We start from the raw sequence: 20,386 nt of genomic DNA, 5'->3' as shown, positions 1-20,386 counted from the left end.
GATTATGGATGGATCAAAAATACAAACACAGGCTTACCCCTCATAATGTATAATATCAAGACAAATGAAGTTGTTATAAGATGCTTTCCATAGTCAAATTACAAAATCCTCATTAGAGACTATCCTATATCATGATGTCACTGTTTTTGAACATATTTGAGCCTCCTCCCAAAATGTCGCATTTCACCTTATTCCCTCGCCTTGTCACATATTATTTATATTGTTATAAAAATAGCTTTACTTTAACCAGAATATGATTTCACACTTCTTGTTAGCCCCTACCTCTCTCGTCATAAACTCACAGTTACATGAATCCTTCTCCCCCTCATGATGTGACTGTGACATTTGTAGATGACCCTTTAAAAGGATTATTGTGAATATCAGATTTGAAGGTTTCAGGTTGCTATATGTTTTAAATTTTAAAATTTTCTTGACAGCTTGCAAAATCTCTATTATTTATTATTATCATTGTAGAAATGATTCCCTACCATATACATGCAAAGCCCACAGAAAGACTTTTTCAATGCCTTATTTTATTATTAAAAAATGATTTTTCTTATTTTGAAATCGCTGTTATTCAAATCTAAAGGGAATTTCCTGTGTGATTGAAGTCAAAAAAGTAAAATTTGTTCTGCATCTGAAATTAGTTTTTATGGCATAATGGTTTGAAATATAGTGGACCCTCGTTTTACATGGATTTGACTAAACACAATTTAAGATTTTATGTATTGGTTTTGTTTTACTCAAATGAGTTTTGAATGTACGCATACAAAAAAAAAATTCCCTCCTTCAAAATCCTAACTCTTGAAATTGCAGATAACATATGCAATGAACTACATTTAATCATGCTAATACACAAGCTCGAGTCACTCGAAACATTCTTTGGGACTGGTTTTTAGAGCTTCTTCTTTCCAGAAGAAAACCAACTAGCAGGACCAGATTAAGGCATGGGCACATGGGGCACAGGTCCAGGGCACCAAAGTTTGGGGGTAACCAAATCTGTATCAAAAGTTTGAAAAAAATGGAGTATGTGACATTATAGCAACATCAACCTTAAATCCAAATCCACAATATTTTATTATTGTAATATATTGTAAAAAGGAAGGGGGGGGGGGCGAGGGGAACCAACCGAAGTTTGTGCCCAGTGTCCCAAAAGTCATTAATTGGGCCTTGGCAACAAGGATACCAACTCTGATGACATACAATCAAAAATTTCACACTTGACGTGGAAGTGACACAAGAAACCATGAATGCCTTAATGCTCTACAAAAAACTTCAAGGAAAAATTATTATTGATTGTCAACAGACTATCATAACCAGTTCTTCATGCATGTCGGACTTATGTATTTAAATAATTTCACATGAATTTTATTATATTTATTCTTCATTAGTTTTATTTTTTAATCTAACCCCTATTTTAAAACTACTATTAAGTCTTAATTTATGTGATTTTAATTTACTCAGAGCTTTCATGGAACGTAACCCCTGTGTAAAAAGGGAGTCTTCTGTTTTTTTAAATACATTTCTGTTCTGAAGACATTATTTAAGATCTTTTAAGTTCCTTTTTTATCAGGTACTTCATCCTCTGCTTGATGATCATTTTGAAAATTTTGATGGAGCTCAATATATTCCAAGGCCATGGTTGAAAGCTCTCTATCCTCAAGACTGAATACAATGTTCCCTCGCAATGATATATGTAAATAACTTTGCAATCCCTTGATATCAACTCATAACTAAACATGAAATTGAGTTAAGTGATATTTACAAAAAATTATATTTATGATTAAAATATTTGTATTAAATTAAATTTAATCAAAAAATACTCTCTTTTTTTTCATCTTGGCCGCTTTTCTTACGATATATAGTAGTGTCTAGACTTGCGTGGGCGATGTACTCCAAGACATTTCGCATAGTTCATTTGAGGAACATACACTATTATTTTAGACCCTTGTAAATACTCCTCAAACTAAGAAATAATTAAGTACCTTAGTATGTAGAAGTAAATATCAATCAACATTTTGATGCACAAAATTAGCACGTTACTGCAGACGTGTGTTTCGAAGCTGCAGGGAACCCCTTTTACAATGCAAAATAGTGATTTTTTAGATGAAAGACATTTTGCATTGAAAAAGGAGTTCCCTGCAACCCCAAAACACGTGTCTGCAGTAATCTGCTTTTGTGCTTCAGAACATTGTTGATTGCTATTTACTTCTCAAAATATTTTAAACAATTCTTTAACTACATACAAATGTTTCACACACAAAGCATTGAATTTATACAGGACGTTTTAACAGAACAAAAAAGATGTTTGGTGCTGTCCAGCTGATCAGATCATTATTGGTGTTCTAATGCTTATCAAGAGTCTTCACATTTTCTTTAATTGTAAGATAATTTTTCTCCCATCTCTTTAAACTTTGACATCTAGAAGGGAAAAAAAAAAGGGAAATACAGATTGGTTATTTGTACACACTAACAAAGTGAGGTTTAGGCTGATACAGTATGTAAACTTCCACCCAGAGACGCCCCAAATTAAAATTTTTGGGAGGGCAGAAATTCGCTATTCGCCGAATTGAACTCCAAGTTTTGCCAAATGAAACTCCAAATTTTGCCAAATAATGATAACGTTGCCAAAAAAAACCTCCAAATTTTGCCAAAAAAGAAAATTTTTGGGAGGTCATGGAACCTTTCTATCAAAGTGCCACTGTAGTCTAGTCAATAGGTAGAACAAAAACGGGCTTGCCTTACAAAAAATGGGGTCAAAGATTTTATTTTTTAAATTTGTGTATACTAGTGCCAATATGAAAAAACCAAGTTATCCAACACAAAAGACCTCGGGAGAAGTTTTGGGGGCCGAAACCCCCCCGAAAATTGTGACTTTTTGTAGTATTTTCAAAATATCTCAAAAATGGTTAAAATTACAGAAAAACTTCCAATGCAAATGTTAAAGAGGATTAAATTTCCTTCAACTTTTGTCATTACAACATTTTTGTAGCATAAAAAGCAAGCGAGTTACAGCTTCTTGAAAGTCACACTTTTTCTGAACTCCCCTCAGCAAAGTGCGTGAAAGCGCATCGGATAACGGAGGAAAAAAGGAGAAACGCCGGCAGTCTGACCTTGGAAATCATTTGTCTTTCACAGCTGAGGGTAAATGCCTCCGTTCCCTTTAACTTAAACAAAACACCCCCATTCCATCCCCCCTTTTTTTTCTCCAAATGAGATGAATCGACTCAATAGCTACTCATGTTGGTCACTTCAGCGTTTGGGCCAGAGTATGTTTTATCAATTTGTGTGTTCTGTATTACAATTTTTTTCCCTAGAAATGAATAGGCCTGACCAAAGTGTTTTATTATTATTATTATTATTATTATTATTATTTGCGAAATCAGTTTGCGTGAATGCGAAATAAAGATTGTGAAGGAGAAGAGAATAGAAAATCTTCAAAAATGCAGTGCAAAACGGCAAAATGAAAAACATCTGCGTTTTTTGAAGTTCTTAAAAGAAGTGATAATTCACACTGTCTGTCACAAATGCTATATCAATGAGCAATCAATCTCTTCCCTTGAAGTAATGGTTGAACCTAACGTGTTAACTAAATTCCTCAAGAAAGATTTCTGGCAAATTATAACAACAAGAATAGTCTTATTCAACTTCTTGAGACATATTTCGAAGAGTGTGGCATTGAAGTCAGGCAGACTCAAGATGATGCCGACTTACTTACTGCTCTTTCAAAGGCAAAAGAAATTGAAAAGTTTGTTATAGTGGGCGAGAGGATGTAGATCTGTTGGTGCTGATGACAGCTTTAGGACAGCCTTTCAGCAACTTGTTCTTTTTAAAACCTGGAAGAGGGAATACTTGTGATTTGTTTTTTCCCCACTAAATCTTTTAAGTTTGACCCCAGCAATATTCTTTTGATCTATGCTTTTAGTGGGTGTGATACGACTTCGGCAGTCTTTGACCAAGGCAAAATTAAGTTGTACAAAATAGTTAAAAAAGAAAAAAACTCCTGAAATTAAGGAAGCTATTGAAGTATTTAGAGACCCAATCTGTCATCATGATGCCTTAGCTGCAGCTGGAGAAAACATTTTGCAAATATTATACACAGGTGACGTAAAGTATTTGAACCTATCTTTGGATACTTTGCAATTTAATCTTTTTATAAAACTAGTACAGGACTAAGATAAATCTTGAAGGGCTACCTCCAACGTGCGTAGAGGGGGGGGGGGGGATGCTTCACGTTATCACTCATATCGGTTCTACCACCAAATTCAAAGTTGGGCGACATAATTGATCCAGAGAAGTGGGGTTGGGAATGCAGAACGCAAGGTCTAATGCATGTTGACACGAAAAGAGATTCAGTTACTCAGAATCTTTTGAAGATTGTACCTTAAACCTTCAAGAAAAATTGTACTAGAGCCTGTTCTTGTCACAAGGCAGGTTTAAAATGCTCCAGCACGTGCAAACACTGCAGTGGCACAAATTGTGAAAATGTTGCAGAAATTTCATCTTTGGATGAGACTGCTGAAGAAGATGATTTGTTCCAGGAGCTTTTGGAATTACCGCAACAAGGAGATGAACAATTAAAGGACCACAGCTTCTTTCTACCCCCTACAGATTCTGAACCGGGAGAACCTGGACCTTCAAAATGACTTCGAAGAAGATAAACAGCGTATTTTGTTGTCCTTTCTCTATTTGCTTTAAGGTCGAATTAATCTCTCTGTAATTTAGATCTGTATTATTCTGTCTGTAATTAATCTGTATTAAGCTTCTACAGTTGTATTTTCATTTTGAAAGGTAAATTCTTTTGAGTTTTTCATGCCTCAAAAAGTCAGTTCCTGCAGAATTTTTTCAAAGTGTTCATTACGTATTACTATTGTACCTTTATTTATGCATTATTATGTCTATTGTTTGCTTATTATCACCCTAACATTTATTCATTCACATTTATATTTTCGAATATTGCATTTTCACTTGTAATAGAATAGATGGTACGAATTATGTGCTTTAAATGAATGAGAAGATTATGTAATTCAATTAAAAACTGCAATATAAATCATATGTTATTGGAGTCTGACTGAAGACGACCTCTGTCAGACTAGAAATATTAGTTCATGAGCGGTGGGGGAGGGTTTATTATTATTATTGTATCAGAGCATAGGATGCATGACTGTGTTGATTGTTTGCTTATTAGCTGCCTAATATTCATTCTTTCACATTAATATTTAAAAATCGCATCTTTGTTTGCAATAATTAGACTAGAATGTACGAATTACATCCCTCAAATGAATGTATATATTGTGCAATCCAGTTATAAATAGCAATTTATCATCTATTATTGGAGTCTGATGAAGATTACCTCTGTCAGATCAGAAAAGTTAGTTCATGAGCAGTGGGGAAGGGTTTTTTTTATTATTATTGCATCGTCGTATGTGCTTTAAATGAATGCGTATATATGTATTTCAGTTTCATAATACATCGTTTGTTTTTGGAGTCTAGTGGGAACTAATCTGTCAGCCAGAAATGCTACTCTGTGTCCAGCGGGGGGTGGGGGGGTGGAGCAAGAAACTCAAACTACTCTAACTGTCGATAAACTCTCTGAAACTGAAGTTTCTCTTCAAGTTCTAATAATTATGACGCCTTGCTTTCGGTGTGAAAGCTTTTTTTTTCGGAGTGGAGGAAAACTGTCTATTTTAAAAGAGCTATAGCAAGCTTGTTATTTATGCTACAAAAAAGTTGTAAATACAAAAGTTGTAGGACATTTTATGTTCTTTAAACTTTATATTTAAAACTTTTTTCTAAGTTGAACCATTTCGGAGATATTTTGGAAAAAACAAAAAAAGTCATAAATTTTTGTGGTTTTTCGGTCCCCAAAAGTTTTCCCGGGGTCTTTCGTGTTGGATAACTTGGCTTTTCCATGTCGGCACCAATATGTACAAATTAAAAAAATAAAATCTTTGACCCCATTTTTTGCAAGGTAAAATGTATCTATTGACTGGACTACTGCTTCCGCCTTTAGTGATGAAGTTCATTCTCGAAGTCAATATTTAGCAGCCAATAATGAACCAGATGCCCAGGCCTTGCTTCTAGAAAAGCTTACGTTAACCAGTGAGGAGTTCACGTCCGCTCTGAGATAAGTTGTTCGTGGAAAACGTGCACGATATCCATTTTCCTGCAAGCCAAATCGTATTGTAGCATAAGTCCTATTTGTATAACTGTCCCATTACATTCATTCATGCTTTGAGCTTATTTTTTCATCATTAAACTTTACTTGTGAACATGAAATAAATCCAAAAGAAGAAATTTAATGCAGGATATCTGCTACATTTAAAGTTTTCAAATTCATAATGGGGTGGTTTCCTTCAATCAAAAGTAATACTTTTAGTCATTGAAATGGATAGAATGAGCAAAAAAAAATAAAAAAATAACATGGACCCAGAAAATACTTTCATTTTCCCAACAGTTTTTTTTAAATTAATTTTTTAAAATGTCCGATTTTTCAAACAAGGCAGTGGTCTTGATGACGTCACAAATGATGCACTTTGCCGCATCACACCACATTTCTACCACATTTCCACTTTATGATATTCCAGCAGCGAATTAAAATTGCGCTCTACGCTTGCTATCAACTAGATCGTTGCCAATACGCATGAGTAAAGATGCGAATTAAATATTTTGCACTTTGAATGGTATTTTATCATTTGTGTTGTCATCGGCAAGAAATGTAAACAATGAAAGATCACCGATTTAAGTAATTTTTTTAAAGTATTAAACGTAAACAAATTTATCAAAAAATTGTCCGATCCTATGTTTTTAAGCATGCTCTTTCAGAAAAAAATACTTTTAAAATTTTGGAAACGACCCCATTTCTGTTAGTAATATTCCATGACTCACAGGATGTAATAATTTCAGAAAAACAAGAGTGTTGTGATTAGTGCTTTGTAAAAATGAACGTCCAACCATATGCCATATATTTTACATACATGTTTCTAAAATTAAAGTTAAAGCAAAATGTAACAAGCTGATCAACTATTACAACATTATGCCTAAAAAAATTGATGCAACCAATGATTTCATGTTCTATCACCACCTGAAATGTCCTAAACTAAATTTTTAAACAACTTTTATATCCTAAAATAAAATTTTTGGCTGTGAAAAAATGACAAGCCTGCAAGTCATTTCATAAAATAAAATACAAAAAAGATTTTTAAAAAAATGAAAAACAAAATTATTAATGTCCATGTGGTAGAATTATGTAGCAAAAAAAAAAAAAAAAACAAGAAATTTTATATTAGTGGATGCGACTAGATTTCAAAATGCATAAAAACTTGGAACATGCATAAAAAACAGCTAAACTGCAAACGTTTTACATCAAATAGTTATAATTTAGTACTTTTGCATGTTCTAAAACTCCATGACCAACAGCCAGTTTCCTTAACTTTTTTTTTAGCATTTTTTGCTGAAAATCACTTTTCATGACAAATTTTGATCATGGTCAAAATCCATGACTTACCTGGTGAGCGGAAAACCTGTTAATATCTTCTAAATGAGACTTGTGCTAAATATCTTCCACATTTTGGCGTTTGAAACACAATACTGTTTTATTTTAACGAGCAAGAAATATATTTCTTTGATGTTTAACTTATGTTGGTTAAATTGTGATTACAGATTGGGATTACTTTGATGCAATACATTTTTTCATCCCTTTAACATTCTTCACAATTATTTTGACATTGCTTTAATTCCCTCTTTAAAAAAAAAAAAAAAACAAACCAGAAGATAAAATAATAACATATGAATGTAAATAATATCTGCCCTGCTTGATCAGATAATGGATAAAGAAATAATCTGCTCACAAGAATAAAACCTTCGGGAATAGAAACAACCTCCATAGGCTCTATGTTTAAGTTTCTCGCTTGGAATACTTTCCCCACATTACACAAAATTATTTATTAACGCATAACGTGCTTTTCTAATTTAAATAAAAGTGCATAAAACAAATGAAAAAAATTCTGAAACAAATCTTAAATCTGGTGCTTTAAAAATCAACTAATCAAATATGAAAGGGCTCACCTAAATGGGCGGAAATTCCTGCTGAGACACTCCAACTGCAATTGATTTTATGAATGGTGTCATGATCAAACAGTAACTTTTATGAATACTAATTATTTAGGGTTGTTTTTTTTAATCTGAAGATTCCCATTTTGTAATTTTAATTTTGTCAAACAGTTTTATATCAAAAATATGTTGAATATTTTCAATTTCCCTGCATTTATAACATAAGTTTATCTCAAATAAATTGTTCCCAGATCCTCTATATCTCGAATTCTGGTTACATTTGTCAATTTCAGATGTGAGCGCCAACGATTTTTTATCAACAGCAGAAGTTGCAAATGAAAATCCGTCTGATATTAATTGTTCTCTCAGTCTTGGGGGGGGGGGACAATGGTGCTTGTGTGGGGGGGGGGGCAGGATCCATAAGGAGCACGTTTTCAGGAAGAACCACCTGTGGGAGGAAAGAGATATTTATTGATGATCAGTGTACTTTGTGAGATTTATTTTCAAGTCCCGAAATTTTTTTGTACAGTTCTTTTAAATTCTGCTGTTTTATGGTTTAAATTTTTACCTGAGAATGAAGTAAAATCTTAACATGTTTAAACAACAATTTTTTGAGCAATCACGATTGCTTATTGTTCTCACTTGACTGTTCTGAATTCTTATGATTTTATTCCCCCCCCCCCCCCACCCGCCTCCCTCTGCAGCACCACCGTCGACCGGCCGCCTCACGATGCTGCTCCTCTAGCGAAAACCGTCTCCAGGTTGCGTCACTTACTTGCCTACACTTACAACTACCCACACATAAACATCCCCCTCCACACACAAACACACACTCGTGATTGCGAAAAACATAATTTGAATTCAAGATGTCAAAGTTCAAATTATATTTTTTTTGTGTGTTCCAAAGGTATGTATGAACTCGTTATCACTGTAATTACTAAAACTTACAGTAAAATATTCAACAATATTAATACAGAATTTCAACTTAACCTAAAGAACATGTTCACTTTTTGTTCTGTTTGCCTATTTTTGTAGCTTTGTTAAAGCTTTCGTATAAAAAAAAATCCTTTTTAAATAAAAACTGCCAATTGTCTAAACGGACCTTTTGTGGCCTAACAAAAATTCGTCAGTAATGTCATGTACCTAATAAAGGGACAAGTTCCTCAAACATTTTCCCCCAATTAGATCACTGTACATAACTATAAATAAACATGAACAGACCACATTAAACAACAAGAGTTTAATATAAACTCTTAATACATAAAAGTTAGTATAAAAATATGATTTCACAAATTCACAAGCGCTACATGAGAAGCTTCATTTATCATACAAAGATGCTTTCAACATATTGATATTTAGCTTTCAATGAAAAATGACTCAGCAATATGGCAGTTATCAAATGGCATTAAAACATGAAATGCAAATGTTCATAGCTGCATTGGTAAAGTATAAAAATTATAACACAAATTTTTGGCTGTAAATCAAAGCATAAAAATATGCAATTAAAATTACAAACCAAATATATATTAAATATACAATTTACAACATCATTTTCTAAAATGCATTAAAATCGTATACAAATGTTACAACTTAAATTTGTCAAGTTGAATTTAAGTAGAAATAAATTGGTTCAGCATACGTAGTACACATTCTAATTATAAATATGGAGACTCATATTCAAATAATGTAAAATCTTCTTTATAAACTTCAAAAAGCTTTCTGTGTAAATTTGTCGATATATTTCTGTAATACAATTGCATTAAATCCCCAGTTGGTTGCTTTTTATAGCTCTGGAGCCTATCTGGAAATTTGACTTTAGTCGATATGCCAGTTTTCCTCAGTATAAATGTGGCATCATCACTCAATGTTTCATATTTTCCAATAAAGTCATATTTAATATGGCAAGGAAAGCATAAATCAAATACAGGTCGCCAATGCTCATTAAAAGCCTTTTTCCAATCCTCCACATTTAAACTTGTAACATATTGTATAAATTCCAAAAATCTTACATCATGTCCTTTTTCAATGGATTCTTCAGAAGGGTTGGGTCTAAATTTTTTTATGATTTCAGTACCAAATCGAGTTCTGAAATAATCAACGTAACTCTCCTCTAATTTGTTCCTGTATGCCGAAAGAAGTCTCTCATAGGGATGCCTGGCAAAAAAGAACTTCCAATAGTGCTTTAACTTGTCACTAATTTCTTGTTTGCTATATTGACTCAGCAATGTAAAAGCAGTAGCCTGATGTGTTTCATTACCACTAATAGATAACGGATCTTTGTCAGCACTTCTTAAAGCCAAAAGTATTCTTTTCCAATTTGTACAGGCCACCTAAAATATACATTACATATGATAAATACATTTTATCTATAATGTAAGGAATTAAAAAAAATGTATTAAGCTAAATATTACTATTTTTATGTAAATTGCATTAATTTGAAAGTTTGATGAACCACTAAGTGCAACACATAATTTCCAGAATTTTTCTTAAATTTGAATTCATTTTGGGTAACAACCCAAAATTAAAATAATAGAATACTTTTCTCTTTTCACTACCAAGAAACCATGGGGAAAAAAGTCACACTTGAAAGCTCAAAATAGACCATCAGCAGATGTTGAATATGAATGATAAAGTCTACAGTAAAAACAATTAGACAAGTTTGAACTGTAAACAAAAAAGACCACCACAATACATAACTTCATTCAAAAGTTTTGCAAAAAAAAGGAGCATATTTTTAGTTGCAAATTTTCATGTTTGAGAAATTTGCACATCTCTAAATAAAATTACCAACATAGTTTCAAGATAATCTGAATTTGAAGACCGTCCAAAATTCAAGGACATATATAGATATCCAAGATTTACAATATTGGGGACAGGGCTCCCATGGACCCTCAAAAGCCCCTATTTTCAAGTATTGTTTGTAAGGGCCCCTCTACCTCTAAGGGCCATATTTTGCAGTCAAAAGCCCTAAAAATAAATCAAAAGCCTTTTTTTTTTATCATTTGGATCATTCCATGTCATTTTCATGAAACTTTCAAAAGTCTTGGCGTGTTAAATTCATGCAAATATATATTTTTTAAATCTATCACAATAGAATAACTAAGACAATTATATGCTCTTTAATTTAATATATGATTTTCAAGTTTTTAAAGTTAAAAAATCCTGGTTTTTTGAGGTCCTTTGAAAATGCTGACAAAAAAAGAAAATCCGCCCCCCCCCCCCCCCCCCCCCCCCCCCCCCCCCCCCCAATGTTCTCTTTCTTGAATACATCCAAAAAATTTCCAGAGTGGGACCATGAATGGACCAGCAGTTACTGCAAATAATATGGGAAAATTTTTTAAATTTGCTTTAAAATACTCCAACCCCAGTTTTTATCATAGCTGCTGTTTTATAATACAGTGGCCGCTGCTTATATGAAATTTACCCAGGGGCGGACCGGCCAATGGGCCCTTAAGCCTGAACACCTTTTTAATTTTTTAAAAAAATTTTTGGTGCAACTTCCTTATTTCATTTATTCATTATTATTTTTTGCGCTCAAACCTGTGCCACTTTACTTCTAGCCTAGTCAATACAGGTTTCGTGTCTCAACTAATTTAGGAAAAGCTGAATTTTTGCAGAATGTTAGCACATACAGCAAACACTAAAAAAACACCAAGTCCCGACCTCCACCCCTATGATTATACGTTTTTTGTGTCGCAACTAATTTAGGGAAAGCTGATTTTTTGCACGATGTTAGTTCTTAAATTACATACTTAGAAACATAAAGTCTTGACCCCTCCTCTTGCTCCCCCCCCCCCAACCCTTCCAAAACATTGTAAGCGCAGAACTATGATTATACTCATACAGCTCAAAAATTAATGATGTTACCGAGGAGTTCCTTTTTTTTTATTTCACTCCTAACAATATGAGAAACCAGCGGTGTCCAACCTATGTCCCGCGGGACACATTCGGCCCCCAAAGCTGATCCACGTGGCTCGCTCTTTTGTGAAATTTTACCACCATTAATGACAGTGTTCCAAATTTGGAGCCAAATATTTAGAAATTGGTTTTTGAAAAACATGTTGCATTTAATAAAAGAAGCATCAAGTATTTTCCCATGTCATTTAGGAAAGAGTAAAACGTTTTGAAATTTTATATGGGCTCCAGCCCGGGAGAACGATTTTAGTACCATCTGCGGCCCTTATGGGAAGAAAAGGATTGGGGACCACTGTTATAAACAAATTATGCTACATACACCCGTTTTACTAACTTAATCACATACAGAAAACTCACTACAAAAAACAAAAAATAAATTCAACAAACAACAGCCTTTTATCATTACACTCTTGGGAAGAAATGTTTGAACAAAACTTATAGATAATAATACAATGATGATCTGCAATATTTATTTAGTTGAAATGGCGCATCAATGTAATTACGTTCACTTTAAGGTTTTACAACGAAAATGCAATATTTTGTTACAAAAGTTTATAGTTCATTTGTGTTGCTGATAGTCTATAGAATAATGTTTGGTCCAAAAATATTGTTATAGTGCATTCCACAAATGGACCTGCAATCGAACCCAGCTTTAGGACAGCTACAGTTTGTAACACACAATGTTTTACAATTGCAAGATTATTAGCAGGAGAAATTCATTTGGAGCGGGGATAATTGTTATGGGCTTAGGTGTCAGTCAGTTGCTTGAAGTAAATTGCCAACCCCATTCTTCTGCTGGAAATTTAAAACCTAACCAAGTTTGAAGTATAAAAAGTTTCTGTATAAGCAAGTAATAGCAAAAATGTCCCTAAAGTCAAATTTTGATTTAGCAACACTTCCACCAACCTTAGACGCCGCTCAAAAACATCTTTTTAGGGTTTACCACTAGATTCAAACTTGGTTAGGTTTTAAACTTCCCCCAGAAGAGTCGGGTTGTCAATTTACTTCAAGCAAGACTGATTCCTAAGCTCATGGTGAATACCTCTGCTCTAAGTGAACTTCTCCAACTAATACCTTGCAACTGTAAAACATTATTAGTTACAACAAACTGTATCTGTTGTAAAGCTTGGTTCGATTACACGTCAATGTGTGGACACTGTAGTGGAATGCACTGTAACAATATTTTCGGACCAAACCAACAAAATATTAGAAGATAACCCCTTATAAAAGACTAAAAAATAATAACAAAAAGTAATATTAAACAATAAAAGTAATAATATCCGCTGCGAGGAACTAATCAGTTGAAATATACTACAGTGAAACCTCTGAAAGTTGACCACTTGCGGTGCACTATTTTAGTGGTCAACTTAAACAGGTGGTCAACTTATAGAGGTTAATTTATATGATATAGGACTAATTTTGTACCTGAAAAAAGCAGTCAACTTAGACAGGTGGTTAATTTACAAGGGTGGTGAACTTGACAAGTTTTACTGTATTCTTGATTTATTTAATGCAAGACTTAAATAGTTAGCCAAACATTGACCATTATTTTGTAGACTACTATCTGCAACACACAAACGAACTATGAACTTTTTGTGACAAAAAATTGTACAATGGTAGTAAAACTTAAAGTGAACGTCATTATATTGTTTCATTTCAACTAAATGAGTCATTACATTTATTACCTATAAATTTTGTCCAAACATTTCTTCCCAAGATGTATAGATAAAAAGCTGTAATTAGTTGAAGTTACTTTTTGTAGTGAGTTTTCTGTTTATGATGAAGTTATTAAAATGGTGAAACTGAGCTATCTACTTTAAAAGTGTATGTAACATAATTTGTTTATAAGAGCTGTCCATAATCCATAACATTTTTTTCCCGAGCGCCGCAGATCATACTAAAATCGTTCTCACGGGCACCTATGAAATTTTAAAATATTTTACTCTTTTCTAAATAAAATGGGAAAATACGGAAAAAGAAAAAAAAATGCAAATCAATAATTGTTGTTAGCATTAATTGATGCTTATTTTGTTAAATGTAACCTGTTTTTCAGAAACCTATTTCTAAATATTTGGCTCCTAATTTGTAACATTGTCATTAATCGCACTCAATAGGGCCGTTCACATGACGTTTTTCTACCTCGCATTTTCTCGCTCCGGCTCTGCCAAAACCCGGATCGAAAAATTCCTCATTCACATGTGAAAAGCTGGTTTATCCCAGAGAGCGGATTTACCCAGCATCCTTTGCGCAAATCCTAAATGGAGGAAGTAAACCGTCACAGTTGGCGCAGTGCATTCTGGGTAACAACCCGGCTTTTCTCCTACCCCCAAGCAGGAGGAAAAAAATTCCAGCATTTCCCCAGCAAATAACCGGCTTGCGGTCGAAAGCAGGGTTTTTCCTGGGTCGAAAAGCGTCATGTGAACGGCGCTTTTGAGTTGTAAAATTTTAAACCAATGGGCCACACGGATCAGCTTCACGGGCTGGATGTGTCCAGTGTGCCGTAGGTTGGGCACCACTTGTTTATAATATTGTTAAGAATGAAATAAAAAAAAGGAACTCCCTGGTAACATCATTAATTTTTGAGCTGTAAGCATATAATCATAGTACTTCTCTTGCAATGTTTCGGAAGGATTGGGCGGGGCGGAGCAAGAGGGGGGGGGGGGGAGTCGGGACTTTGTTTTTTTAGTGTACAGTTTAATTACTAACATCCTGCTAAAAAACAGCTTTCCCCTTATTTTTTGCAACACAAAAAGCGTATAATCATAGTACTGCTCTTGCAATGTTTCGAAGGGAGTGGGGTAGAAATCAAGAGGGGTGGTAGTCGGGACTTAGTTCTTAAAGTATACACTAAAAAAACACAAATCCTGCAAAAATGCAGCTTTCTCTTAATTAGTCGCGAAACAAAAATGTTATGATCATAGCACTGCTCTTGCAATGTTTCGGAGGGGGTGGGGAGGAAAGCAAGAGGGGTGGGGGTCGGGACTTTGTGTTTTTTAGTGTGTACTTGGTGTGCTAACATCCTGCAAAAATTCAGCTTTCCCTAACTTAGTTGCGACAAAGCCTATTTTTTTTACCTTCATTGACTGGGCTACCTTTTGTTTTTCTTTTCTTACAACTCATAAACTTATGTATCAGTTTTTTTTTTTTTTTTTTTTTTTTTTGAGCCTTCTGGAGGCCAACGTCCTCTTGCGGGATCCAGTCCACCCCTAAATACACCTTTGTTCTAAACAGTTCTGATTCCATAAAGCAGCTGTTTCAATAAAGCTGGATTTTGTTCTCTTTTTGGCAATTTGATTTATTAAAGCAGTTGACTCAATTAACTGATTCAATTAACCAGCGTCCACTCACCATGAAAATGTTCTTGCTATGCTGCTGCCCTGAAGTCACAATACATACAATTAGAAATGGGCCTGAAAAAGGCCATATTTTTTAATCTGCTGAGAGAGTGCCTGGAGAACAATCTTTTTGCATTCCAAAACAAATACACCTTATCTATGACTAGTTTCCTTTGCAAACAAACTCGACTGCAAATCATTTTTTGTGGAAAAATTATGAAGCAATACAAAATATTTTTAACAACAGCATCTATGAGGAGGAAGCACAGTGCAGACTTTAGCATTGAATTTTTTTGGAGCAGACTACCTTTATTGAAGAAGAAAACACCACGTGGCAATTCTACGGAAAACAGCCATTTTGTCGGGTACGTGACGTCACATATATTTCATTAAAAACAGAACACAATGTGTCAAAGTTAAGTTTTACGTTAAATATATGTGAACATTCCAGTATGAATATCCCTGTAACTTATTTATACAGCTGATTCTAATCTAGTTACATAAAAGTTGAATTCATTAAAAATTTCAATTTGAATTTTTTTCCTCGCATAATAGTAACTAAAATTTTCGACGTTTATGCTTGTGTGCAAATGAAAATATAGTGCAATAATTATCTTGAATGCAATAAATGATAATTTTTGAACTGAAGGGGAAAAATATGTATTTGCGAATCTTTTACAGCTTTGTGTCTTTTCTTCTTGACTATGGTGCCATTTCATGATCTAAAATTAACTTCCTAACTACTTTATGAAAATGCCAATAATTTGTTTCTAAAAATTGTCAAGCTACATAGTTCTTGTTCATTGTAGTAACAGAATATATTGTATTGAAAATATGAATTAAAAAACAAGAAATTGCACAAGTTTTAAAATATATAAGTGCACACATTTAATCATCACTTTATTGTTTTTTAATCTATGATTAAAAATTTTTTTTTGTTAAAACATCATGTAAAACTTTTTGCAAAAACCATTTAAAAAATTAAGCTTTTTTTTTTTTTTTGCTGCACCTAAATAATGCACATTTAATAACATTCCATTGAGTTATGAATGGAACTAAAATTAGTACTCTACCAATTGTTACATGAGAAAGTTTTTACGTAATAGAGTTATTGGCAATTTTTTAAGTAAAATATTTTTTAATAAACATTTTAAAAAAATATTATCAAATACTCATTAATTAAAGCTTAATTATATATATATTTCTGCATCAGGAATATTGCATTATATACTAATTGATTAGATTACACTCCTTTAGAGTTAGCATACTTTTTTTAAGATACTTTCGGACACTTTTGGACGGTAAAAACCACCTGCCCTGTCCTAAACCAGTTTTGGACAGTTAAAAACCCAACCCTGATAATTATGTGTGAATGAGAAAAAAATGAGCTAGCTTTTTAATCCCCGATGCACAAAGGAAGTGGGTTATAAGTTTGACGTGTCTGTGTATGTAACTGTCTGTGGCACTTGAGCGCCTAAACGGATGGACCGATTTTGAAAAAAGAAATTTGTTCAAAAGGAAATTTGATCGAGATTGTTCTTAGCTAGGTTGCATCTTTGCATGACATTAATTAACGAAGATATTAATTAAAAACCTCTAAAAGTTTTTTCCTGATTTTTATAATGAAAATATATTTGAAAAATTTTAAAATTTAGTACCAAAATAAAGAGCATTTTTCCTGCATCTGATAAAATGTGTTTGGAACTCCCATGTTATATAGAATTCGAATTATAACGCTTTTTAAAGCAGATTTTAAACGTGGCTAAGCCTTTATTCAGCGATTAGTAACCGAATTCATTGCTGGCCGACAAGGAAATTAAAGGCAGTGATTTTAAATTTTTATCAGTTGCCAGTTTTTATTTGTTAACAAATAAAATACTTGTAATTGATTTTAACAGTACAAGGCTTTTAAAAGGACTTTCAATTTTCCCTCTTGATTCTACATTTGCGACCCAGTCAGGGTTTTTTTTTTAATTTTTAATTTTAGTTACTTAACAAGTAGGTAGACAGAAAAGTTACTGATCAGGAAAAAACTTTCACTTAATAGCTAACTTTAACTAATTAGCAAGTACATTCTATATCAAAAAAACTCCCATTCCCTGACATTTATTTTAGCAGACTGATATGCTATTAAAACACTGACACTTAAACCTTATGATAAGAAGCCAAGTTTTTAACATTTCTATTGCAGTTTGAAAAAATAAAGAAATATGTGTCAGCATTTTTAACATTTGCCATAAAGTAAATATTTAAATTATTTTATAATTTACACACTCATTTTGAACTAATTTATAATGACTGCATTCCCTAAGAATTTCAATTAAAAAATAATAATTACCTTTGGAACAAAACAATAAATCAGCTTATGTGCATCGTCTACAATAAAATGGTCAAAATATGAGCTTGGTATGTTTTCAACTGTCTGATTAATCTTCAAAAATTGACATGTTTTGTCTGCAAGCTTCTTACGTCTTCTTTGTTCAATATCAGTCTTAAAAAACTAGAATGATAAAATAATGGATATATACAGGAACATAAAAATTTTAAGAAAATGTTTATATACAATGTATCCAAATATTCATAAAGAAATTTTTCAAAAACAAAATACATTCACTTGCTTTCAGGGCTTAATTTTTACCAAGAGAAATGCAGGAGCCTGTAGTTCCCACACATTATATTTATTCATAAATAGCTTAAATTTCACCTAACCTGTTGTATTTGTAAAAAAAAAAACTTTTAGAAGAAAAAGGAGCTCAGCTTCCTAGAGCTCCTATGTAACTCAAGTCCTGCTTGCTTTATAATTAGTTAGGTTAATCATTTTGCCACTAAAATGATATCTTTGCTGAGATTGTGGCCACAACTGGTAAAATGGCAAAATCTAGGAAAATTGGCTGGATTAAAAAAATATACTAGAAAACCATATCACTTTGTACCTAATACAATTGACAGTTAAATTAGAATATAATTTGAAATTTTCATGAATATTAATTTGATAATTAAAGCAATTTTAAAGAATACTTGAACGAAAACTTGAAATAGATTGGAAATGTTTCAAAAGTTGTTTTTTGCTATGCAATTTTGGGAAAAACAAAAAACATATTCTAGTATGGAAAATTTAATTAAATTTGATGAGTCAACTATTTTATGAAATTATTTTCATTACAAAAAGTTATCTACAGTTAATTATCAGGCTAAATACACTGCTTGACATTGAAAATGCAACACCAAGAAGGAGTGTTCAGAAATTTATGCAAATTTTAGAGTAGAAGTACATCACTGAGTTATGTAAATGATGTGAAATGTGCATCTCTCCGACGCACGTGAAGTAAGATATAAGGGAAGGAACTTGCAGAATGGGCAATATTCGTGGCGTTATTTCTGACTGGAGAATTATCGAAGAAATTTTGTTTTTGTCTCGGAGGGATATGCTTAAACACGAGAGAATGCCAGGCCGACGTCAGCGAAGGCACTTCCAGCGGATAGACGATTTTTACGAGGGGGATGGTGATCAGACGGAGAAGGGGAGGTTGGTCCGTACATCAAAGCGCAGCTGATACCCACATGGATGCGAGCACGGTGCATCGGCTGTGCCGAAGATGGTTGGAACAACGAAATGTGTAAAGACTGAGGGGTGCAGGGGCAGCCAGAGTAATGTCAGAACGCGTGGATCGACGCATCCACTGACAAGCTGTAGCATGCCACAAGTCACTTGTTCCTCGATTCTGCAGCAGGAGCAAGATACCCTGAATGTTCCCGTGTCAACTAGAACCATTTCCCGACCTTTGGTTGCACATGATCTTCAATCACGGCGTCCGCTAAGAAGACTGCCATTGACCACACAACATAGACAGCAGCGTTTAGTATGGTGCCGGGACTAGAGTGATGTGGATGACATTAATGGCGAAATCTCGTGTTCTGATATGAATCCCGCTTCTGTTTATCCAGTGATAGTCGCCGCATACGTGTGTGGCGTCGACGTGGATACAGATCTAATCCGGCAGTAACTGTGGAACGTCCCACCGCACGGCAACCTGGCATGATTTGGGGAGCAATTGCGTACAATTCCATATCACCCCTAGTTCATATTCAGGGCACTATGATGGCCCAACGATACTTGGATAATGTGCTGCGGCCGGTGGCAATCCCTTACCTGCAAGGGCTACCTAATGCAATTTTTTCAGCAGGATAAGGCCCCGACCACAGAGCTTGCATCTGCCAACATGCTCTCCAAGGCACACAGATGTTTTCCTGGCCACCATACTCTCCTGACCTGTCACAAATCGAACATGTGTGGGATGTGATTGGACGCCGTTTGCAGACTCTGTCCCTGCCTTGTTCAGAAGACAAACTGTGGTAAATGGTTGAAAGGGAATGGAGAGCCGTCCATCTGGACACCATCCGCACACTTATTGGCTCTATGCCTAAACGTGTTTCTTCGTGCATCGCTGTCCGCGGTGGTCCTACATCCTACTGAACCGACGCCGTTCTCGCTCTGTATTCTGCCTATCATTTCGAAATTAAGATCATTTAGTAGGGTCAGGTGGGGTAAAATGGGTAGTCAACATATAGAGTTTTAAAAACAAATTATTTTAAGTTCAATTTGCATTTTTTCGAGTGAGACATTATACTTGGCTGTTCTGAATTCTATTTCACAAAATATATTTTTTCAATTGATTATTTTTTAGTGAGAGGTAACACTTTAAATTGAAGTTGATAAATTCAAGCCGCATGTTGTCTGCTTAAACTTCTATCTCCAGCTCCTGATTTTTGAGAAATTTTTATTACTGTGTCATAATATATTTAGTTGGACATTTTTGTTGCTGCTTCAACATACAGAGAAGAAGAAAAATTTTTATTTTTATTTTTAATCTCATATTTTGAAAATGGGGTAAAATGGGTATATGGTTAGGCTTATCATTCCAGCAAGTAGTTTTAAATGATACAGCATAGTTTCCTTTAAATGAATATTAATTCATTTGTGGCTAATTTAAAATGATTGAAACATAAAAGTATGCAATGCCATGACATTATAAAATAAACTTCGCTCCATCATAATAAATAATAAGAAGCCATGCACTTGTGCA

General features: G+C 33.8%; 1 protein-coding gene across 1 annotated transcript in view; it reads right to left on the bottom strand.

Moving 5' to 3' along the window:
• Window positions 1-9,358: 9,358 nt before the first annotated feature.
• The window catches only part of LOC129233260 (carbohydrate sulfotransferase 11-like), a 34,973-nt gene continuing 23,945 nt past the window's right edge, over window positions 9,359-20,386 (bottom strand). The window contains exons 3-4 of the mRNA XM_054867311.1: window positions 17,641-17,802; window positions 9,359-10,382 (exon numbers count right to left, since the gene is read on the bottom strand). Of these exons, the coding sequence (XP_054723286.1) occupies window positions 9,708-10,382; window positions 17,641-17,802 (837 nt within the window). The 3' untranslated portion in view covers window positions 9,359-9,707. The remainder of the gene's footprint in view (window positions 10,383-17,640; window positions 17,803-20,386) is intronic.

The sequence above is a fragment of the Uloborus diversus genome, unplaced genomic scaffold (assembly GCF_026930045.1).
Source record: "Uloborus diversus isolate 005 unplaced genomic scaffold, Udiv.v.3.1 scaffold_296, whole genome shotgun sequence".
Taxonomy (NCBI): domain Eukaryota; kingdom Metazoa; phylum Arthropoda; class Arachnida; order Araneae; family Uloboridae; genus Uloborus; species Uloborus diversus.
The sequence above is the reverse complement of the archived record's forward strand: the minus strand, read 5'-3'. Positions and strand labels throughout refer to the sequence as shown.